Raw genomic sequence first — 24,002 nt, forward strand, 5'->3', positions numbered from 1 at the left:
GTGTATTTTTAGTATTTTTAGGATCACCCCAGCTCTCACTGGCACTTCACCCCACGAGTCCCCCGGGTACCGGCGGCTCCCAGAGCTGTGGCACGCGTGTCCAGGCCCCCCTCCCGCAGGGGCCAAATATTTCACCCCTAAATTTAAGCCCCGGAGACGAGGTCAAGGCCACGGCGCTTTGGGCACAGCCATCTGTCGGAGGCCAAATTGCGTAGCCCGGGGACGCCCACCCTGATCCTGCCCGCCCCGGCAGCAGCACCCACGCCGAGGGGGGCTCGGGGGTGACTCAGGGGTTTGGGGGGCGCAGAGGCTGGGGGTGACTCACGGCCGCCGCTCCTGTCCCCTCTCTGAGTCAATCCCGGAGCCGTTCCGTGCTGCTGGCAAGGAGGAGGAGGAGGAGGAGGAGAAGGAGGAGGAGGAGGAGGAGGAGGAGGAGCGCGGCGGTGGCAGTGACTCAAAGTGACAACAACAATAATAATACGCTGCGGCACTTGTCACAGGAGAGGCGCTTGGCCGGGGTCCCTCGTGCGTCCCCACGGCCGCCGGCGCACGGGGGACCCCGGCCAAGGCGGGGGTGTCACCGCCGCTCGCGGGGTCACCTCGGGACGGGGCGGGCCGGGGGGGGGACACTGCGGTGACGGTGTCCCACCGGCACGGGGGGCTGCGGGGGGGACCCCGCTCGCCGTCACCTAAAATGGCCGGTTAGGTCCCTGCAGGCTCCCGGCTGCGGCACGGCACCGCCGAGGTCCCGAAATATATATTAAAAAAAAAAAAAAAAGAAAAGAAAAAAAGGGGAAAAAAAAAAAAAGAAAAAAGGCGGGATTTCGGGTGGGTTTTCCATTTTCGTGCCGGTGGCTGCCGCGTGTCTCGCCCAGCCGGCGCAGGTAACCTACTTCGGAACGCCTCTGCCGCCGCGCCGAGCGTGACTCGCCGCTCCTGCCGTGCGGCAGCGGCACCGCCGGGGCCCCCGGGCAGCGCCGCCGCCACCGGGGACACACCGGCCGCCCACGGGGGCCGCCGGCCGCTACCGGAGCACCGGAGCACCGGGCGGGCTCCGTGACCGCGGCCGGGGGATGCCGCCGAGGCCGGTGCCGGCGGCCTGAGCCGAGGCCACGGTGCCGCCGAGCCCCCCGGGCCATCCCGTGCCGTCCCGTGCCGTCCCGGGCGAGCGCAGCCGGTAAGAGCGCGGGGAGCGGGGCCGGGTCCCGCCGGGCCCCTCCGGGATGGGGCGGGCAGCGGGAGGCGGCCGGGCCGCGGCGGTTCCCGGCTTTGTTCGGCGGCCGGGGCTCGCTGCCTGCCGCGGGGTTTGTGCGCACAACAACTATTTTTAGAGCGTTCGGAGACCATGTTGGCTGGAAGCGAATCAAAGCCGCCAGCAGCGCCGAGCGGGCTCGGCCGGGGAGGGGGGGCTCGGCCGGTCCCCGGGGCTGCCGGAGGGTCCGCGCTGCCCTGGGGGACCGGGGGCTGCACGGCGAAGACCCCCGGCTCGGGACCCCCCCCGAGCGCGGCCGGGGATCCCCCGAGGTGCCCGGTGCAGCCGCGGTGTCCCCGGTGCTTCCCGCTGCACGTGTCCGGCCGTGCCGCGCCGTGCCGTGCCGTGCCGTGCCGTGCCGTGCCGTGCCGTGCCGTGCCGTGCCGTGCCGTGCCGTGCCGTGCCGTGCCGTGCGGCTGGCTGGTGGCACCGCCGCTGACAGGGGGCAGTAGCGGTGGTCTGGGGGTGCGGGGGGTGCCAGCCCCGGCCCCTCACCGGGGGGCGGCATCCCGGTGCCCAGGGGCAAATTCCGGGCCGAGCGTGCCCGCGGGGCGCTGGCGTGGGCTGGCAGCGCTGTGTCACCAAGGGGACCGCGGCTTCCCCGGGGGCTCCCCGGGCTGAGGAGGGAAGGGGCCGGGGAGTCCCCCCAGCGCCCGCCGGGCTTGGGGAGCAGCGTGCACCCCGCAGCCTCAACCCTGCACCCCCAGGTCCCGCACCCCAACCCTCCACCCCCAGCCTGCGCCCACCACCCACTCCCCCTGCCCTCCTCCTCCTCCTCCTCCCCCCAGCCCAGCCCAGCCCAGCCCGCGGGAGGGGCCGTTCAGGGGGCACTGGGGCAGGGGGGATGAGCTCCCCCATCTATCCCCCAGCGCCCCAAATCCCGGAGGGCTGTCTCGGGGGGCGGCTGCAGCCCCCCGGCCCCCCCTGCAGCCCCCCAGCAGCTCCGGCCGCGGGCCGGGGGGATGCCCTGGGCTGGGAGCGGTGCCGAGAGCGGCGCCCTGCCCGCCCCGGCCCCCCCGAGCCCCCGCCCGAGCCCCCCGCCCGCCGCTGGGAACGGCTGCGGCTGGAAAGCTCTAGAAACAAATTGCAGCTCCGGTGCCAAAGGCAACAGCAGCCCCGGCCATGGCGAATGCAGCGTTTGCCATAGCAACAGGTGCCGGCTGGCGCCTCCCCCCCGGCCCCCCGCATGCGGCCCCCGGACCCCGCAGGCAGCACCGCGCACCCCAGACCCCGCACCCCGCACCCCGCGCCCCGTCCCGCACAGCCGGCACCCCCCGGAGCCCGCAGCCAGCGTCCGTCCCCCTGCAGCCGGCACCCACACCCTGCATCCCCCCTGCGCCCCCAGGCAGCGCTGGGCCCCCCCGTCCGCACCCTTGGCACCCCAGAACCCTGCAGGTGATGGCACTGCCAGCACCCCGCACATCCTGCACCGTGCAGACCCTGTGCCTGGTACCCCACAGTGTGCACCCTGCACCCCAAACCCTGCCCTGTGCCCCTGCAGTGTGTCCTGCACCCCATAGTGTGCACCCTGCACCCCAAACCCTGCCCTGTGCCCCCACAGCGTGTCCTGCACCCCACAGTGTGCACCCTGCACCCCAAACCCTGCCCTGTGCCCCCACAGCGCGTCCTGCACCCCACACACCCTGCACCCCAAACCCTGCCCTGTGCCCCCACAGCGCGTCCTGCACCCCACACACCCTGCACCCCAAACCCTGCCCTGTGCCCCCACAGCGTGTCCTGCACCCCACACACCCTGCACCCCAAACCCTGCCCTGTGCCCCCACAGCGCGTCCTGCACCCCACAGTGTGCACCCTGCACCCCAAACCCTGCCCTGTGCCCCCACAGCGTGTCCTGCACCCCACACACCCTGCACCCCAAACCCTGCCCTGTGCCCCCACAGCGCGTCCTGCACCCCACACACCCTGCACCCCAAACCCTGCCCTGTGCCCCCACAGCGTGTCCTGCACCCCACACACCCTGCACCCCAAACCCTGCCCTGTGCCCCCACAGCGCGTCCTGCACCCCACAGTGTGCACCCTGCACCCCAAACCCTGCCCTGTGCCCCTGCAGTGTGTCCTGCACCCCACACACCCTGCACCCCAAACCCTGCCCTGTGCCCCCACAGCGTGTCCTGCACCCCACAGTGTGCACCCTGCACCCCAAACCCTGCCCTGTGCCCCTGCAGTGTGTCCTGCACCCCACACACCCTGCACCCCAAACCCTGCCCTGTGCCCCCACAGCATGTCCTGCACCCCACAGTGTGCACCCTGCACCCCAAACCCTGCCCTGTGCCCCTGCAGTGTGTCCTGCACCCCACACACCCTGCACCCTGCACCCCTTGTACCCCACACTGCTCACAAGGTGCACAATGCACTCCAAAACATGCACTGGGCACCCCATGCTGTGCAAAGGGCACCCCACACTGAGCATCGGGTGCTGGGTGCCCTGCACCACACTATGCACCCTGTGCCCTGCACCCCGGACCCACAGCTGCACCCCACACCATGGGCCCTGTGCCCCAGAACTGCGCCCCATACCCTGCACCCCACACCATGGGCCCTGTGCCCTAGAGCTGCACCCCACACCATGGGCACTGTGCCCCACACCATGGGCACTGTGCTCCACATACTGCACCCCACGCCATGGGCACTGTGCCCCAGAGCTGCACCCCACACCCTGTGCCCCACACTGTGTACACTGTGCCCCACAGCTGTACCCCATGCCATGGGCCCAGCACTCCACACCATGGGCACTGTGCCCCAGAGCTGCACCCCACACCATGGACACTGTGCCCCACAGCTGCATCCCTGTGTGCTCCCCACACCTCACACCGTGCCCCCTGTGCCACACGCTGCACCCCATGCTGTGCACCCCTCACCCCACACTCCTCACCCCGCACCCCTCACCCACATTGTGTATCCCGCATCCTTGACCCTCACCCTGCACCCCCTGTTCCCCCCTGACCCTCACCCTGCACCCCTGACCCACACTGTGCACCCCTCACCCTGACCCTCACCCTGCACCCCCTGTTCCCCCCCGACCCACACTGTGCACCCCTCACCCTGACCCTCACCCTGCACCCCCTGTTCCCCCCCGACCCACACCCTGCACCCCCTGTTCCCCCCCTGACCCACACTGTGCACCCCTCACCCTGACCCTCACCCCACACCCTCTGTGCCCCTCTCACCCCGCACCCCTGAGCCTCACCCTGCATCCCCTGTTCCCCCTGTACCCCTGACCCTCACCCCGCAGCCCGGGCCGGGCCGGGCTGTTCTCGGGCACCGTGCGGGGCACTGGCGGGGCAGGAGCCCAGCCCGGCCGAGTCAAGGCTGTGGCACGTTAATAATTGCCGGGGCTGGGGCCGGGCCGGGGGCGGCGGGGCGGGAGCAGCCCCTGACCCGCGTCCCTCCGCTCTCCCCGCAGGGCCAGCAGCATCCAAGCAGCGGCGGGGGACGGCTGCGGGACCCTCCGAGCGCAGCGGGCTCCGCTCCGGTGCTGACAGGCGGCGGCCCCCGGCCCCACCATGCCGTCCAGCGGGAGCCTGGACACCGGCAGCCCCGCGCCCAGCCGCGAGGCGCTCGACACGCACAAGGTACGGCCCGGTCCCGCTCGCTACGGCCCGGTCCCGCTCCGGGGCTGCGGGGGCTCGGCACATCCCGGGGGAGCGCGGCCCGGGGGCTCCGGGGCTGGGCTGCTTCCCGGCCCGGGGGCTCCGGGGCTGGGCTGCTTCCCGGCCCGGGGGCTCCGGGGCTCAGCTCCATCCTGGCCGGGGGCTCCGGGGCTCGGCTCCATCCTGGCCGGGGGCTCCGGGGCTCGGCTCTTTCCCGGCCCGGGGGCTCCGGGGCTCGGCTGCTTCCCGGCCCGGGGGCTCCGGGGCTCAGCTCCTTCCCGGCCGGCAGGAGAAGGGGGCGCGGGGCCCCCGGTGCCGCAGGGCGGAGGGGAACGGGGGAAGCGGGAGAGGCCTGAGCCACGGGCGGGCGGGATTAGCGCGGATTGAGCTATTCCTGGCGCTGGCAGCGCGGGGAGGGGATGGGGACACAGACCTGCTGTCACCTCCCGGCTGTGGGGAGAGCTGGGGCAAGGCGGCTGGCAGGGCGGGGGTGTCCCCAGGATGGGGGTGTCCCCAGGATTGGGGGTGTCCCCAGGATGGGGGTGTCCCCAGCAGGGCTGTGTCCCCAGGATGGGGGGTGTCCCCAGGATGGAGGTGTCCCCAGGATGGGGGTGTCCCCAGCAGGGCTGTGTCCCCAGCAGGGCTGTGTCCCCAGGAAGGGGGTGTCCCCAGGACAGGGGGTGTCCCCAGGATGGGGGTGTCCCCAGGATGGGGGGTGTCCCCAGGATGGGGGTGTCCCCAGCAGGGCTGTGTCCCCAGGATGGGGGTGTCCCCAGGATGGGGGGTGTCCCCAGCAGGGCTGTGTCCCCAGCAGGGCTGTGTCCCCAGCAGGGCTGTGTCCCCCAGGATGGGGGTGTCCCCAGCAGGGCTGTGTCCCCAGCAGGGCTGTGTCCCCCAGGATGGGGGTGTCCCCAGCAGGGCTGTGTCCCCAGCAGTGCTGTGTCCCCAGGATGGGGGTGTCCCCAGCAGGGCTGTGTCCCCAGCAGTGCTGTGTCCCCAGGATGGGGGTGTCCCCAGGATGGAGGTGTCCCCAGGATGGGGGTGTCCCCAGCAGGGCTGTGTCCCCAGCAGGGCTGTGTCCCCCAGGATGGGGGTGTCCCCAGCAGGGCTGTGTCCCCAGCAGGGCTGTGTCCCCAGGATGGGGGTGTCCCCAGGATGGAGGTGTCCCCAGGATGGGGGTGTCCCCAGCAGGGCTGTGTCCCCAGCAGGGCTGTGTCCCCAGGATGGGGGGTGTCCTGGCCCCGGAGTGTGTGCTGGGTTCATGCCCTGTGCCAGGCAGGATGCATGGTGGCCTGTAAGCCTGGTGCCAGCCCTGCTCCCCCCTCGGGGGGTCCCGCCTGTTCCGGGGGTCCCTGCACCTCCTCCATGTGTGACACCAGGCTCAGGAGGGACACCAAGTACGTGCTGGGCCTGGCTGGCCACTCCCAGTGCCAGGGCTGGCAAGGCCGTGGCTCTTCCTGTGGGGCAGTGTCCAGCAGAGCAGGGCAGGGCTGGGCAGGGCGTGGGCACCGGGGCTGCGGCCAGCTGGACACCTGGACACCATCCCACTGAGGGCACGGCCAGGCCAGGGTCACATCCCGGTTCCTGTGACCGTCCCACTGTGGGCACAGCCAGGTCAGGGTCACATCCCGGTTCCTGTGACCGTCCCACTGAGGGCACGGCCAGGCCAGGGTCACATCCCGGTTCCTGTGACCGTCCCACTGAGGGCACGGCCAGGCCAGGGTCACATCCCGGTTCCTGTGACCGTCCCACTGTGGGCACAGCCAGGTCAGGGTCACATCCCGGTTCCTGTGACCGTCCCACTGAGGGCACGGCCAGGTCAGGGTCACATCCCGGTTCCTGTGACCGTCCCACTGAGGGCACGGCCAGGCCAGGGTCACATCCCGGTTCCTGTGACCGTCCCACTGTGGGCACAGCCAGGTCAGGGTCACATCCCGGTTCCTGTGACCGTCCCACTGAGGGCACGGCCAGGCCAGGGTCACATCCCGGTTCCTGTGACCGTCCCACTGTGGGCAAAGCCAGGTCAGGGTCACATCCCGGTTCCTGTGACCGTCCCACTGAGGGCACGGCCAGGTCAGGGTCACATCCCGGTTCCTGTGACCACCTGGGTCACGCTGTGTCACACAGTGCTGCTCCCCATCCTGCAGTCATTGGTCCCGGTGGCCCGAGGGGCTGGGCCATGTGTGACCCATGGGATGTGGCTGTGTGTCCGTGTGTCCCCTGGGGTGTGTCCGTGTGTCTGCTGGGATGTGTCTGTGTGTTCCCTGGGATGCGTCCATGAGTCCCCTGGGACGTGCCCGTGTGTCCCCTGGGATGTGTCCGTGTGTCCATGGGATGTCCCCGTGTGTCCCTGGGATGTGCCCAACCCGTTCTTGGCACAGCTGTGGGCAGGGGTACCCCAGGGTCAGTCGTGCCCTGCAGTGCTGCTGGCAGGAGCTGGGAGCGGGGTGGATGCGCAGCCCCTGTGCTTTGGGGTGGTTCTGGGGGCACGGGGGGCACAGGGCAGGGCTGGGGCAGTGCCCGCTGCAGCCCGGTACCCATGGGCACAGGGCAGAGCTGGGGCAGTGCCCACTGCAGCCTGGTACCCATGGGCACAGGGGAGAGCCAGGGCAGTGCCCGCTGCAGCCCAGTGCACCTGGGAGCAGGGCAGAGCTGGTGCAGTGCCCGCTGCAGCCCGGTGCCCCCGGTCCATGGCAGTGCCCGCTGCAGCCCGGTGCCCCCGGGATCAGGGCAGTGCCTGCTGCAGCCCGGTGCCCCCGGGATCAGGGCAGTGCCCGCTGCAGCCCGGTGCCCCCGGGATCAGGGCAGTGCCTGCTGCAGCCCGGTGCCCCCGGGATCAGGGCAGTGCCCACTGCAGCCCGGTGCCCCCGGGATCAGGGCCGTGCCCGCTGCAGCCCGGTGCCCCCGGGATCAGGGCAGTGCCCGCTGCAGCCCGGTGCCCCCGGGATCAGGGCAGTGCCTGCTGCAGCCCAGTGCCCCCGGGATCAGGGCAGTGCCCGTTGCAGCCCGGTGCCCCCGGGATCAGGGCCGTGCCCGCTGCAGCCCGGTGCCCCCGGGATCAGGGCAGTGCCCGCTGCAGCCCGGTGCCCCCGGGATCAGGGCAGTGCCTGCTGCAGCCCGGTGCCCCCGGTCCATGGCAGTGCCCGGCGCTGGCAGCAGCGCTCGGCCGGGCGCTGTCCCGGGCTGACCCCGCGGGATGCGGCGCCGCCTCCCCCGCGGGCACACGCCGAGGTCACGGTGCCGAGGCCGTCGCTGCCCGCGGGGCCGGCGCGGCCGAGCCTCCCCCGGCGCCTCCGGTCGGGCCCGTGCCGGTGGCTCCCGGCGGGGCCCAGCCCCGCTCCCGGCCGGGGCAGCTCTGCACAGCCGGGTCCGCCCGGGGCCGCGGGCCGGGCTGTGCTCCGGTACCGGGGAGCGGGGCTGTGCTCCGGTACTGGGGAACGGGGCTGTGCTGGCGGTACCGGGGAGCAGGACTGGTACCGCAGATCGGGGCTGTGCTGGTGGTGCCCGGATCGGGGCTGTGCTGGCGATACTGGGGAGCGGGGCCGGTACCGGAGAGCGGGGCCGGTACCACGGATCGGGGCTGTGCTCCGGTACTGGGGAACGGGGCTGTGCTGGCGGTACCGGGGAGCGGGGCTGGTACCGCAGATCGGGGCTGTGCTGGTGGTGCCCGGATCGGGGCTGTGCTGGCGATACCGGGGAGCGGGGCTGGTACCGGAGAGCGGGGCCGGTACCACGGATCGGGGCTGTGCTGTCGGTACCGGAGAGCGGGGCCGGTACCACGGATCGGGGCTGTGCTGGCGGTACCGGGGAGCGGGGCTGTGCTGGCGGTACTGGGGAACGGGGCTGTGCTGGTGGTGCCCGGATCGGGGCTGTGCTGTCGGTACCGGAGAGCGGGGCCGATACCACGGATCGGGGCTGTGCTGTCGGTACCGGAGAGCGGGGCCGGTACCACGGATCGGGGCTGTGCTGGCGGTACCGGGGAGCGGGGCCGGTACCACAGATTGGAGCTGTGCTGTCGGTACCGGGGGGCAGGGCCGGTACCGGAGAGCGGGGCCGGTACCGGGGAGCAGAGCTGGAAGCTCACTCAGCACTGCGTCATGCCGCAGCCCGGCCGCCGTTCCCCCCGGGCTGTTGCTTGGCAGCGGAGCAGGAGCGGCACCGGGACGTGCCCGGAGCCCCGCGCCCCGGGGACGGGCACGGTGATGGATGGGCCGTGATGACTCAGCTGCCGCCGGGATGAGGCGGGCACCGAGGGGCTGCGGCGCCGGCCCCGCTGCCAGCCTGGGGGACAGAGCCCCCTGTGCCAGCCCTGGGCTGCACTCCCACTCCTGCCCTGCTTTTGGGGTCCCTGCTGTGCCCCCAGGAGGGTTCCTGGTTCTGACAGGTGCTGGGGGCATCTCCCTGGTTCCACAGCAGGGACCCTGCTGTCCCCACACCACGGCAGCCCTCGAGCCAGCTCTGCCCCTGCAGCTTTTCACCCTGGAGCCCCCCCTGGCCTCTCTGGGTGCCCCCCAGCTGCATCCTCTCCTGGCCACGGGAGCCCTGGCACCCCCAAATCTTTCATGTACATCCACTAAATGCTGCCAGGACCTGGATGAGGCCAGGGAGGGACAGCTGGCTGGGGCAGTGCCAGCAGCCAGGGTAGCACTGGGGCACAGGGACAGGTGCCAGGGGCTCCCCAGGGCTGCCCTGCACCCCTGGGTGCTGCCCTGCACCCCTGGGTGCTGCCCTGGCCTCGCAGCACAATGAGGCAAAGAGGGGACGGTGGGGCAGGGACCCCCAGAATTCCCTCAGGCACTTCTGCACCGGATGCTGCTGGATCTGGGATCCTGACACGGTCCTTGGAGCCGTCCCAAAACCTTCCAGCAGGATGCCATGTGCAGTGGGGCCCGGCCCTGGCTGAGGTTCTGCGTGCTGCGGTGTCTCCTGTCCTCATTCAGTGCTGGCAGTGCCAGCAGGTGCCAGGGCTGGGGGTCCCTGCACAGGGCTGGGGGGTCCCTGCAGGGCTGGGGGTCCCTGCACAGGGCTGGGTGTCCCTGCAGGGCTGGGGGTCCCTGTAGGGCTGGGGGTCCCTGCACAGGGCTGGGGGTCCCTGCACAGGGCTGGGGGTCCCTGCAGGGCTGAGGGGTCCCTGCACAGGGCTGGGGGTCCCTGCAGGGCTGCAGGAGGGGTCTGTGCAGGGCCTGGAGGCTGCCCAGCCCCACAGGCAGGTGAGCAGGGCTGGGACAAGCACGGTTCTGGAGGGACACCGTGGGCCTGGGACAGAGCTGCACGTGGCTGCCGTGCATCCCACAGGCACCAGGACCAGGCAGGGCAGCAATGGGCACGGGGCGGGCAGCTGAGTGTGGGGAGGGTGGCACAGAGGAGGCTGGTTTGGGGACCATGGCTGGGGGCACCAGAGCCACGGGGCACCAGAGCCATGGGGCACCATGGCCGTGGGGCACAGTGTGTCCCAGTGCCCTGGGATTTTTGTGCAGGACCCCCAGGGATGTTCCAGCCGCATCCCAAGGGCACAGCTGCCCAGCACTGGGGGCACAGGGCAGGAATGTGGCAGTGCTAGGGGCACAGGGCAGCACTGGGGGCACGGGGCAGTGTTGGGGGCACACAGCAGCACTGTGGCAGTGTTGGGGTCACACAGCAGCGCTGTGGCAGTGTTGGGGTCACACAGCAGGGATGGGGCAGTGTTAGGGTCACACAGCAGCACTGTGGCAGTATTAGGGTCACACAGCAGGGATGGGGCAGTGTTAGGGTCACACAGCAGCACTGTGGCAGTGTTGGGGTCACACAGCAGCACTGTGGCAGTGTTGGGGTCACACAGCAGCACTGTGGCAGTATTAGGGTCACACAGCAGCACTATGGCAGTATTAGGGTCACACAGCAGCACTGTGGCAGTGTTGGGGTCACACAGCAGCACTGTGGCAGTATTAGGGTCACACAGCAGCACTCTGGCAGTATTAGGGTCACACAGCAGCACTGTGGCAGTGTTGGGGTCACACAGCAGCACTGTGGCAGTGTTGGGGTCACACAGCAGCACTATGGCAGTATTAGGGTCACACAGCAGCACTGTGGCAGTATTAGGGTCACACAGCAGCAGTATGGCAGTATTAGGGTCACACAGCAGCACTGTGGCAGTATTAGGGTCACACAGCAGCGCTGTGGCAGTGTTGGGGTCACACAGCAGCACTGGGGCAGTGTTGGGGTCACACAGCAGCACTGTGGCAGTATTAGGGTCACACAGCAGCAGTATGGCAGTATTAGGGTCACACAGCAGCACTGTGGCAGTATTAGGGTCACACAGCAGCACTCTGGCAGTATTAGGGTCACACAGCAGCACTGGGGCAGTGTTAGGGTCACACAGCAGCACTGTGGCAGTATTAGGGTCACACAGCAGGGATGGGGCAGTGTTGGGGGCACACAGCAGCGCTGTGGCAGTATTAGGGTCACACAGCAGCACTGGGGCAGTGTTGGGGTCACACAGCAGCACTGTGGCAGTATTAGGGTCACACAGCAGCGCTGTGGCAGTGTTGGGGTCACACAGCAGCACTGTGGCAGTATTAGGGTCACACAGCAGCACTCTGGCAGTATTAGGGTCACACAGCAGCGCTGTGGCAGCCCCAGCATGCAGGGCCGTGCTCCTGCCGGCGCTCTCTGCCTGCCAGCCCCATCCCCTCCCTGGCCTCTCCCTCAGCAGCCCCTGCCGGCCTCTCCTCCTTCCCCCGCTCCCCCTCCGCGGCCTCTTCCTGCTCGGCTGCTGCCGCCGCCGGGATCCGCTGGGGCTCAGGTGAATCCCAGCCCGTGCCGGGGCCTGGCCCCCCGTGCCCGCCGTGTGCCCGCGGTGCCCAGAGCGGGTACAGGCCCCGGTGCTGGTGGCTGTGGGGGCACAGGGGCAGGGTCACTTCCCAGGCCCGTTCCTGCCGCGCCGCCATGCTGGCACATGCGTGCTGCCAGCACCAGGCTGGGCCACGGTGCCAGGGACGGGGCATGGGGCCCTGCCAGCTGCTCCTCTGGGGCACGGCAGGGTCCCCAAGGCAGGCACTGCCCGCTCCAGGCGTGCCCAGCTCCTGCTGCTGGGCCTGGTCCCCGGGGAGACTCATGGCTGCCCTCAGGCCCGTGCTGTGGGGTGCCCACAGGGCCCTGCTGCGTTCCGTGGTGCAGGGTTTGGTGGGTGGCAGCAGTGGCACGTGTCCCGAGCCAGCCGTGGCATGGTGGCACAGGGCAGGAGGGTCACCTGCTGGGGCTGTGCCACAGCCCAAGCGTGGCAGGAGCCACTGTCACCCTCCCAAGTGCCCTGGTGCTGCAGGATCAGCCACTGTCACCCTCCTGAATGCCCTGGTGCTGCTGGATCAGCCACTGTCACCCTCCCGAGTGCCCTGGTGCTGCTGGGTCAGCCACTGTCACCCTCCTGAATGCCCTGGTGCTGCTGGATCAGCCACTGTCACCCTCCTGAATGCCCTGGTGCTGCTGGATCAGCCACTGTCACCCTCCTGAATGCCCTGGTGCTGCTGGATCAGCCACTGTCACCCTCCCGAGTGCCCTGGTGCTGCAGGATGAGCCACTGTCACCCTCCCGAGTGCCCTGGTGCTGCTGGATCAGCCACTGTCACCCTCCTGAATGCCCTGGTGCTGCAGGATCAGCCACTGTCACCTTCCTGAATGCCCTGGTGCTGCTGGTGCAGCCACTGTCACCCTCCCAAGTGCCCTGGTGCTGCTGGTGCAGCCACTGTCACCCTCCTGAATGCCCTGGTGCTGCTGGATCAGCCACTGTCACCCTCCTGAGTGCCCTGGTGCTGCTGGTGCAGCCACTGTCACCCTCCCGAGTGCCCTGGTGCTGCTGGTGCAGCCACTGTCACCCTCCTGAATGCCCTGGTGCCGCCAGCCTGGCAATGCCACGATGCTCCCACCTGGGCAGGTGCCCATCCCCAGCTGTGCCCGCGGTGCCCCCATGCCCTGCCCAGGGGTGTGACCATCCTGTCTGTGTCTGGCCCACAGGGGGAAGAGGAGCCCGAGGAGAACCCGAGCAAGGAGGAGAAGCAGGAGCCAGGCACGCCCATGAGGAAGGCCGGGCGGCCCGGGAGGAAGCGCAAGCATGCCCAGGTGAGCCATGGGCACGGTGCCAGCTGGGGGCACTGGGTGTCCCCAGAGGGCTGCATTGGTGACGGACAGCTCCTGCCATGCCATGGGCTGCCCCGTGTGCCAGGGTGCCGAGGCTGGGGAGGAGCCCCCAGGGCTGTCCCTCCCCTCCTGTGCCCTCCTGTGCCCGGGGGCACCGTCCTGCCCCGTGTGGCTCTGCTCCACCGGGCATTCACTCCCTGCCCGGGTGGCTCTGACCCTGGCCCCCCACCCTGGCAGCAGAGCCCCCCGAGGGTCTCCCCGGCTCCTGCCCCTGGGTGATGCCCACCCAGCCCTCCAGGCTCGCTCAGCCCTCGCTGGGCCACGGGCACCGTGCCCACTGGGGTCAGCTGGGAGCCACAGGGTGTGCTGGGACAGGCCCCAGGGCTGAGGACACTCGTGGCTCGTCCCTGCCAGGCCATGGTGTGTCCCAGTGGCACTGGGGAGCCACCTCCCTGCAGGATGCCCGGGTGGCACCTGGCTGCTGCCACGATGAATTCAGCGTGAGAGGAGGAGCAGCTCCTCTGCTGCTGAGGGCCCAGAGGGAAGGAGCCCTTGGTCTCCAGGCTTAGACAGTGTCCCCAGTCCTCATTCCCACAGGAGGGGACAGGGGGGTGACAAACAGGCCCAGGGTGATGAGTGGGCAAGGGGAACGAGCAGGGCCTGGGGGACAAACAGAGCTGAGGCACCTCCATCCTTAGAAGGCTGCAAATCCTTTTTGGAGAAGTTTCTGGCAGCTGAAAGGGTTCATCCTGTGCTGGGACATTTCAGGTCTGAGCTGCCTGTCCTGATGGTCACTGATCCCTGATCCCTGATCCCTGCCATGCCTGTCCCTGATCCCTGACCCCAGATCCCTGTTCCCTGATCCCTGCCATGCCTGATCCCTGATCCCAGACCCCTGATCCCTGTTCCCTGATCCCTGCCATGCCTGATCCCTGATCTCTGTTCCCTGATCCCTGCCATGCCTGTCCCTGATCCCTGCCATGCCTGTCCCTGATCCCTGGTCCCTGGTCCCTGATCCCTGCCATGCCTGTCCCTGACCCCTAACCCCTGATCCCTGATCCCTGATCCCTGACCCCTGACCCCTGACCCCTGAGCCCTGATCCCTGCCATGCCTGTCCCTGATCCCTGATCCCTGGTCCCTGGTCCCTGATCCCGGACCCCTGACCCCTGATCCCTGATCCCTGCCATGCCTGTCCCTGATCCCTGACCTCTGATCCCTGATCCCTGACCCCTGACCCCGGACCCCTGACCCCTGACCCCTGATCCCTGATCCCTGCCATGCCTGTCCCTGATCCCTGATCCCAGACCCCTGATCCCTGCCATGCCTGTCCCTGATCCCTGACCCCTGATCCCTGATCCCAGACCCCTGATCCCTGATCCCTGATCCCTGACCCCTGACCCCTGATCCCTGCCATGCCTGTCCCTGATCCCTGACCCCTGTTCCCTGATCCCTGACCCCTGACCCCTGACCCCTGATCCCTGCCATGCCTGTCCCTGATCCCTGACCCCTGTTCCCTGATCCCTGACCCCTGATCCCTGATCCCTGACCCCTGACCCCTGACCCCTGATCCCTGCCATGCCGGTGCCAGGGTCACAGCCATGTGTCACAGTGTCACCCAGGGCAGTGTCAGTGTCAGTGTCAGTGTCAATGTCAGTGTCAGTGTCAGTGTCACACCCGGGGCAGTGTCAGTGTCACCGGGGCAGTGTCAGTGTCAGTGTCACACCCGGGGCAGTGTCAGGGGCAGTGTCAGTGTCAGTGTCACCGGGGCAGTGTCAGTGTCACCGGGGCAGTGTCAGGGGCAGTGTCAGTGTCAGTGTCACCGGGGCAGTGTCAGTGTCACACCCGGGGCAGTGTCAGTGTCACTGGGGCAGTGTCAGTGTCAATGTCAGTGTCAGTGTCACCGGGGCAGTGTCAGTGTCACACCCGGGGCAGTGTCAGTGTCACCGGGGCAGTGTCAGTGTCAATGTCAGTGTCAGTGTCACCGGGGCAGTGTCAGTGTCACACCCGGGGCAGTGTCAGTGTCCCCCGGGGCAGTGTCAGGGGCAGTGTCAGTGTCAATGTCAGTGTCAGTGTCACCGGGGCAGTGTCAGTGTCACACCCGGGGCAGTGTCAGTGTCACCAGGGCAGTGTCAGGGGCAGTGTCAGTGTCAATGTCAGTGTCAGTGTCACCGGGGCAGTGTCAGTGTCACACCCGGGGCAGTGTCAGTGTCACCGGGGCAGTGTCAGTGTCAATGTCAGTGTCAGTGTCACCGGGGCAGTGTCAGTGTCACACCCGGGGCAGTGTCAGTGTCACTGGGGCAGTGTCAGTGTCAATGTCAGTGTCAGTGTCACCGGGGCAGTGTCAGTGTCACACCCGGGGCAGTGTCAGTGTCACCGGGGCAGTGTCAGTGTCAATGTCAGTGTCAGTGTCACCGGGGCAGTGTCAGTGTCACACCCAGGGCAGTGTCAGTGTCCCCCGGGGCAGTGTCAGGGGCAGTGTCAGTGTCAGTGTCACACCCGGGGCAGTGTCAGTGTCAGGGGCAGTGTCAGGGGCAGTGTCAGTGGCAGTGTCAGGGGCAGTGTCAGTCTCACCGGGGCAGTGTCAGGGGCAGTGTCAGTGTCACCGGGGCAGTGTCAGGGGCAGTGTCAGTGTCAGTGTCCCCTGGGGCAGTGTCAGTGTCAGTGTCCCCCAGGGCAGTGTCAGGGGCAGTGTCAGGGGCAGTGTCACACCCGGGGCAGTGTCAGTGTCAGTGTCACCGGGGCAGTGTCAGGGGCAGTGTCAGTGTCACCGGGGCAGTGTCAGTGGCAGTGTCAGGGGCAGTGTCAGGGGCAGTGTCAGTGTCAGTGTCACCGGGGCAGTGTCAGTGGCAGTGTCAGGGGCAGTGTCAGTGTCACTGGGGCAGTGTCAGTGGCAGTGTCCCCCGGGGCAGTGTCAGGGGCAGTGTCACACCCGGGGCAGTGTCAGGGGCAGTGTCAGGGGCAGTGTCACACCCGGGGCAGTGTCAGTGTCACCGGGGCAGTGTCACCGGGGCAGTGTCAGTGTCACCGGGGCAGTGTCAGGGGCAGTGTCAGTGTCACCGGGGCAGTGTCAGTGTCACTGGGGCAGTGTCAGGGGCAGTGTCACACCCGGGGCAGTGTCAGGGGCAGTGTCAGTGTCACTGGGGCAGTGTCACCGGGGCAGTGTCACACCCGGGGCAGTGTCAGTGTCCCCCGGGGCAGTGTCAGTGTCACCGGGGCAGTGTCAGGGGCAGTGTCAGGGGCAGTGTCAGTGTCAGTGTCACCGGGGCAGTATCAGGGGCAGTGTCAGTGTCACCGGGGCAGTGTCAGTGTCACCGGGGCAGTGGCAGGGGCAGTGTCAGTGTCAGTGTCACCGGGGCAGTGTCAGTGTCACCGGGGCAGTGTCAGGGGCAGTGTTAGTGTCACCGGGGCAGTGTCAGGGGCAGTGTCAGTGTCAGTGTCACCGGGGCAGTGTCAGGGGCAGTGTCAGTGTCACCGGGGCAGTGGCAGTGTCAGTGTCCCCCGGGGCAGTGTCAGTGTCACCGGGGCAGTGTCAGTGTCAGTGTCACCGGGGCGGGGCTGTGCTGGCCGGGTCACCGCGGGCCGGGAGGAGCGTGCGGGGCGGGGCAGCCGCTGCTGGGAGAGCAATGCTGGCCCGGGAGCTGCGGGCTCCGGTGTGACACCTGCAGGGAGGGCCCAGCACCCCGGCACCGTGGGGGGACGGCAGCAGTGCCAGGGCAGCGGGCACATCCTGCCTAGAGCCAGGCTGAGTGCCCGTCCCTGTGTGCTCTGACAGTGCCCAGCTGTGCCAGGGCTGGGGCTGGGGCTGGTGCCAGAGCTGTGCCAGTGCTGGGGCTGGTGCCAGGGCTGGGGCTGGTGCCAGGGCTGGGGCTGGTGCCAGAGCTGTGCCAGTGCTGGGGCTGGTGCCAGGGCTGGGGCTGGTGCTGGGGCTGGGGCTGGTGCCAGAGCTGTGCCAGTGCTGGGGCTGGAGCTGGTGTTGGTGCCAGAGCTGTGCCAGAGCTGGTGCTGGTGCCAGAGCTGGTGTTGGTGCCAGAGCTGTGCCAGAGCTGGTGCCAACACTGACCTTTTGTCCAGCAGCTCCCAGTGCCAGCAGAGCAGAGCTGGTGTTGGTGCCAGTGCTGGTGCCAGCGCTGGTGCCAGTGCTGGTGCCCTTTGTCCAGCAGCTCCCGGTGCCAGCAGAGCAGAGCTGGTGCTGGTGCCAGTGCTGTGGCCAGTGCTGGTGCCAGTGCTGGTGCCAGAGCTGGTGCCCTTTGTCCAGCAGCTCCCGGTGCCAGCAGAGCAGAGCTGGTGCTGGTGCCAGTGCTGGTGCCAGACCTGTGCCAGAGCTGGTGCCCTTTGTCCAGCAGCTCCCGGTGCCAGCAGAGCAGAGCTGGCATGGCCAGCCCCAGGCAGTGCCAGGGCAGCCCCTGCGGACGTGAGCCACTAAAAATCTCCTCCCTGAGGAGAGCCCGCTGTGCCAGGGGCACCGGGGCAGGCTGGGGGCAGCTGGCACTGCCATGGGCACAGCCAGGCCCTGGGGGTGCCCAGCACCCATACCCAGGTGGGCAGGCAGTGCCCGCTGTGCCAGGGGCACCGGGACAGGCTGGGGGCAGCTGGCACTGCCATGGGCACAGCCAGGCCCTGGGGGTGCCCAGCACCCATACCCAGGTGGGCAGGCAGTGCCTGAGGGGCCTTGCCCTGGTCAGTGCTGTGAGAGGGCACTGGGGGCTGGCAGGGGGCTGGCTGGGCACAGCCCCGTGGGGATGGGTGTCACAGTGTGGGTGAGCTGTGCCAGGCCGTGCTGGGCTGTGCCAGGCTGTGCCAGGCTGTCCTGTGCTGCGCCGAGCCATGCAGTGCCCTGCAGTGCCATGCTGTGCCATGCTGTGCCATGCTGTGCCATGCAGTGCCATGCTGTGCCATGATCAGCCATGCTGTGCCATGCTCAGCCATGCAGTGCCATGCTGTGCCGTGCTGTGCCATGCTGTGCCATGCTGTGCCATGCTGTGCCATGCAGTGCCATGCTGTGCCATGATCAGCCATGCTGTGCCATGCTCAGCCATGCAGTGCCATGCTGTGCCGTGCTGTGCCATGCTGTGCCATGCTGTGCCATGCTCAGCCATGCTCAGCCATGCAGTGCCATGCTTTGCCATGCAGTGCCATGCAGTGCCATGCAGTGCCATGCTGTGCCATGCTGTGCCATGCTATGCCATGCTGTGCCATGCTCAGCCATGCAGTGCCATGCTCAGCCATGCTGTGCCATGCTCAGACATGCTGTGCCATGATCAGCCATGCTGTGCCATGCTGTGCCATGCTGTGCCATGCTCAGCCATGCTCAGCCATGCAGTGCCATGCTTTGCCATGCTGTGCCATGCAGTGCCATGCAGTGCCATGCTGTGCCATGCTGTGCCATGCTATGCCATGCTGTGCCATGCAGTGCCATGCTGTGCCATGCTCAGCCATGCAGTGCCATGCTCAGCCATGCTGTGCCATGCTGTGCCATGCTGTGCCATGCAGTGCCATGCTGTGCCATGCTCAGCCATGCTGTGCCATGCTGTGCCATGCAGTGCCATGCTGTGCCATGCTGTGCCATGCTGTGCCATGTAGTGACATGCTCAGCCATGCAGTGCCATGCAGTGCCATGCTCAGCCATGCTGTGCCATGCTCAGCCATGCCGTGCCATGCTCAGCCATGCTGTGCCATGCTGTGCCATGCTGTGCCATGCAGTGCCATGCTGTGCCATGCTGTGCCATGCTGTGCCATGATCAGCCATGCTGTGCCATGCTCAGCCATGCAGTGCCATGCTGTGCCATGTAGTGACATGCTCAGCCATGCAGTGCCATGCAGTGCCATGCTGTGCCATGCTGTGCCATGCTGTGCCATGCAGTGCCATGCTGTGCCATGATCAGCCATGCTGTGCCATGCTCAGCCATGCAGTGCCATGCTGTGCCGTGCTGTGCCATGCTGTGCCATGCTGTGCCATGCTCAGCCATGCTCAGCCATGCAGTGCCATGCTGTGCCATGCAGTGACATGCTCAGCCATGCTGTGCCATGCTGTGCCATGCTGTGCCATGCTGTGCCATGCTCAGCCATGCAGTGCCATGCTGTGCCATGCAGTGACATGCTCAGCCATGCTGTGCCATGCTGTGCCATGATCAGCCATGCTGTGCCATGTTGTGCCATGCAGTACCAAGCCATGCCATGGCTCCTGGACCAGCATCCCCAGTGCCAGCTGTGCCTGGCAGAGGGACACCCCTGTGGGTGACAGGGGCACCTTCCTTGGGCTGGGATGGGCACGAGAGTCCCCAACCCCAAGTGCCACCCCCGTCATGCCCTTGGGGAGTGTCCCCAGTGTCACTTGGTGTCCCCAGGGCAGCGGGCAGGGCTCAGGGAGTGTCCCCAGTGTCACTTGGTGTCCCCAGGGCAGCGGGCAGGGCTCAGGGAGTGTCCCCAGTGTCACTTGGTGTCCCCAGGGCAGCGGGCAGGGCTCAGGGAGTGTCCCCAGTGTCACTTGGTGTCCCCAGGGCAGCGGGCAGGGCTCAGGGAGTGTCCCCAGTGTCACTTGGTGTCCCCAGGGCAGCGGGCAGGGCTCAGGGAGTGTCCCCAGTGTCACTTGGTGTCCCCAGGGCAGCGGGCAGGGCTCAGGCCGTGCAGAGCAGCCTCCTTGGCAGGGGCCCAGCCCAGGGGAGGGAGCAGCAGAAAGGCAGAGCTGGTTCCCAGGGCCTGGAGCTGCAGGAAGCTCCGGCTGGGTGGGCAGGAAGGGACAGCAGGGCCGGGAGGGGGACAGGGACAGGGACAGGGACAGGGACAGGGACAGCAGGGCCGGGAAGGGGACGGGGACAGGGACAGGGACAGGGACAGGGACAGGGACAGCAGGGCCGGGAAGGGGAACAGGGACAGGGACAGGGACAGGGATAGGGACAGCAGGGCCAGGAAGGGGACAGGGACAGAGACAGGGACAGGGGCAGCAGGGCCAGGAAGGGGACGGGGACAGGGACAGCAGGGCCAGGAGGGGGACAGGCCACCACGGGTGGCTCCCGGTGAGCTGGGCTCCGGTCCTGGCGCAGGCAGGGTGCTGAGGTGCCAGGGCAGCCAGGGCAGCTGTGCAGGGCTGGCAGTGGTGTTGGCAGCGTGGCACGGATGGGGCCGTGCAGGGTGGGACATGTGTCCCTGTCCTGGCAGGGGACACGGTGACTGTCCTGCCCCAGCGTGCCAGGACCCCCTGCCCAGCACGGCTCCTATTGTCCACCCAGTCCCGGTGCCCAACGCCTGGCAGCACCCGGGGGAGCCTGTGCCAGGTGTGCCCAGCACCGCACAGAGCCTGAGACCCCGGGCCTGTGCCAGCGAGGGGCTGGGCTGAGCTCCCACAGCCCCCCTGAGCCCCACAGCATCCCTGAGCCCCACAGCATCCCCAAACCCCACAGCATCCCTGAGCCCCACAGCATCCCTGAGCCCCACAGCATCCCTAAACCCCACAGCATCCCCAAACCCCACAGCATCCCTGAGCCCCACAGCATCCCTGAGCCCCACAGCATCCCCAAACCCCACAGCATCCCTGAGCCCCACAGCTCCCTGAACCCCACAGCCCCCCTGAGCCCCACAGCATCCCTGAGCCCCACAGCATCCCCAAACCCCACAGCATCCCTGTGCCCCACAGCCCCCCTGAGCCCCACAGCATCCCTAAACCCCACAGCATCCCCAAACCCCACAGCATCCCAAAGCCCACAGCATCCCTGAGCCCCACAGCATCCCTGAGCCCCACAGCATCCCTAAACCCCACAGCATCCCCAAACCCCACAGCATCCCAAAGCCCACAGCATCCCTGAGCCCCACAGCATCCCTGAGCCCCACAGCATCCCTGAGCCCCACATGAGCCCCACAGCATCCCTGAGCCCCACAGCCCCCCTGAGCCCCACAGCATCCCTGAGCCCCACAGCATCCCCAAACCCCACAGCTCCCTGAACCCCACAGCATCCCTGAGCCCCACAGCATCCCTGAGCCCCACAGCATCCCCAAACCCCACAGCATCCCTGAGCCCCACAGCATCCCAAAGCCCACAGTATCCCTGAACCCCACAGCATCCCTGAGCCCCACAGCATCCCTGAGCCCCACAGCATCCATGAGCCCCACAGCATCCCTGAGCCCCACAGCATCCCCAAACCCCACAGCTCCCTGAACCCCACAGCATCCCTGAGCCCCACAGCATCCCCAAACCCCACAGCATCCCAAAGCCCACAGCCCCCCTGAGCCCCACAGCATCCCTGAGCCCCACAGCCTCCCCAAACCCCACAGCATCCCTGAGCCCCACAGCATCCCTGAGCCCCACAGCCTCCCCCAAACCCCACAGCATCCCTGAGCCCCACAGCCTCCCCCAAACCCCACAGCTACCCAAAACCCCACAGCCTGCCTGAACCCCACAGCCTCCCCAAACCCCACAGCATCCCCAAACCCCACAGACACCCAAAACCCCACAGCCTGGCTGAACCCCACAGCCTCCCCAAACCCCCCAGCACCCCAAACCCCACAGCCACCCCAAACCCCACAGCCACCCCAAACCCCACAGCCTCCCCAAACCCCCCAGCACCCCAAACCCCACAGCCACCCCAAACCCCACAGCCTCCCCAAACCCCCCAGCTCCCCCAGAGCCCAGAGCCACCCCGCGTGTCCCAAACCCCACTCCTGCCCTGGAGCGCAGCTCCGGCGTTCCCGTTCCCGTTTCCTGCCGTTTCCTCCCCACGGCCCCTGCGATTGTTCTCGGCACGGATGCGGCCCCGGCAGAGGCGGGAACGGGGCCAGGGCTGCCGGGACCCCTCAGCTGCACGGGGAGTGACACCAGGGACCCCTCAGCTGCACCCAGAGTGACACCCGGACCCCTCAGCTGCACGGGGAGTGACACCCGGGACCCCTCAGCTGCACCCAGAGTGACACCCGGACCCCTCAGCTGCACGGGGAGTGACACCCGGGACCCCTCAGCTGCACCCAGAGTGACACCAGGGACCCCTCAGCTGCACCCAGAGTGACACCCGGGGACCCCTCAGCTGCACGGGGAGTGACACCCGGGACCCCTCAGCTGCACGGGGAGTGACACCAGGGACCCCTTAGGGACAAGGGGTGCAGCAGTGTCCAGGTTTGGGACTTGTCCTGGTTTGGGACCTGTCCTGGTCTGGGATCCATCCTGGTCTGGGACCCATCCTGGTTTGGGACCTGTCCTGGTTTGGGACCTGTCCTGGTCTGGGATCCATCCTGGTCTGGGACCCATCCTGGTCTGGGACCCGTCCTGGTTTAGGACCTGTCCTGGTTTAGGACCCATTCTGTCTGGGACCCATCCTGGTCTGGGACCCGTCCTGGTTTAGGACCTGTCCTGGTTTAGGACCCATTCTGTCTGGGACCCATCCTGGTTTAGGACCTGTCCTGGTTTAGGACCTGTCCTGGTTTAGGACCCATTCTGTCTGGGACCCATCCTGGTCTGGGACCCATCCTGGTTTAGGACCTGTCCTGGTTTAGGACCCATTCTGTCTGGGACCCATCCTGGTTTGGGACCTGTTGTGGTTGAGGACCCATCCTGGTCTGAGACCCAACCCAGTTTAGGACCCATCCTGGTTTAGGACCTGTCCTGGTTTGGGGCCCATCCTGGTCTGGGACCTGTCCTGGGACCCATCCTGGTCTGGGACCCATCCTGGTCTGGGACCCATCCCAGGCAGTGCACAGAGGGACAGGGCAGGGGGGACAGGGCAGGGGGACAGGGCAGGGGGGGACAGGGCAGGGGGGGACAGGGCAGGGGGGACAGGCCAGGGGGGGACAGGGCAGGGGGGACAGGACGGGGGGGACAGGCCAGGGGGACAGGCCAGGGGGACAGGGCAGGGGGGACAGGTTAGGGGGGGACAGGGCAGGGGGGACAGGGCAGGGGGACAGGGCAGGGGGACAGGGCAGGGGGGGACAGGGCAGGGGGGACAGGCCAGGGGGGGACAGGGCAGGGGGACAGGGCAGAGGGGACAGGGCAGGGGGGACAGGCCAGGGGGGGACAGGGCAGGGGGGACAGGACGGGGGGGACAGGCCAGGGGGGACAGGACGGGGGGGACAGGCCAGGGGGACAGGCCAGGGGGACAGGGCAGGGGGGACAGGTTAGGGGGGGACAGGGCAGGGGGGACAGGGCAGGGGGACAGGGCAGGGGGACAGGGCAGGGGGACAGGGCAGGGGGGGACAGGGCAGGGGGGACAGGGCAGGGAGTCCCGTGCTCTGTGGCACCAGTCAGGGCCCTCAGGGAGGAAGCAGTGCCTGTCACCTGCCATCCCCCTGCAGCTCGTGCCCCAGTGCCAGCAGCCCCTGGCAGTGGGCAGCACTGTGGGCTCACACCAAGGCCCCCAGCTGGACCCTGTCCCCCCCTGGGCTGTCACCAAACGGGACACCATGGCACCTGTACTTCACTGGGGACAGGCAGGAAGGGTTCCCTGCCCACCATGGCACCCTGGCATCACCCTGTGCCACCCTGGCATCACTCTGTGCCGCCCTGGCATCACGCTGTGCTGTGGGACAGCACCAGGGCCACCAGGAGGGAGTGGCAGCAGCTCCAGGGTCTGTCTGGGGTGCTCAGGGCTGGGCTGGGCTGGGCTGGGCTGTGCCTGTCACACGCACACACACTTGTCTTATACACCTGTCACACACACACACCTGTCACACACACACACCTGTCACACACACACACACCTGTCACACACACACACACCTGTCACACACACACCTGTCACACACACACACCTGTCACACACACACACCTGGCACACACACACATCTGTCACATACACACACCTGGCACACACACACACCTGTCACACACACACACACCTGGCACACACACACACCTGTCACACACACACACCTGGCACACACACACACCTGTCACACACACACCTGTCACACACACACACACCTGTCACACACACACACCTGGCACACACACACCTGGCACACACACACACCTGTCACACACATCCCTGTCACACACACACACACCTGTCACACACACACACCTGTCACACACACACACCTGTCACACA

The 24,002-nt window shown here is 68.0% G+C and overlaps 1 protein-coding gene across 2 annotated transcripts in view; it reads left to right on the forward strand.

Moving 5' to 3' along the window:
* Positions 1 to 641: 641 nt before the first annotated feature.
* DNMT3A (DNA methyltransferase 3 alpha) overlaps positions 642 to 24,002 on the forward strand; it is a 54,163-nt gene continuing 30,802 nt past the window's right edge. For both annotated transcript variants that reach the window (XM_066547686.1, XM_066547687.1), the window contains exons 1-3: positions 642 to 1,177; positions 4,677 to 4,845; positions 12,852 to 12,956. In XM_066547686.1, coding sequence (XP_066403783.1) covers positions 4,777 to 4,845; positions 12,852 to 12,956 — 174 coding nt within the window. In that variant the 5' untranslated portion in view covers positions 642 to 1,177; positions 4,677 to 4,776. The remainder of the gene's footprint in view (positions 1,178 to 4,676; positions 4,846 to 12,851; positions 12,957 to 24,002) is intronic.

This window comes from Molothrus aeneus, chromosome 3, assembly GCF_037042795.1.
Source record: "Molothrus aeneus isolate 106 chromosome 3, BPBGC_Maene_1.0, whole genome shotgun sequence".
Classification (NCBI taxonomy): domain Eukaryota; kingdom Metazoa; phylum Chordata; class Aves; order Passeriformes; family Icteridae; genus Molothrus; species Molothrus aeneus.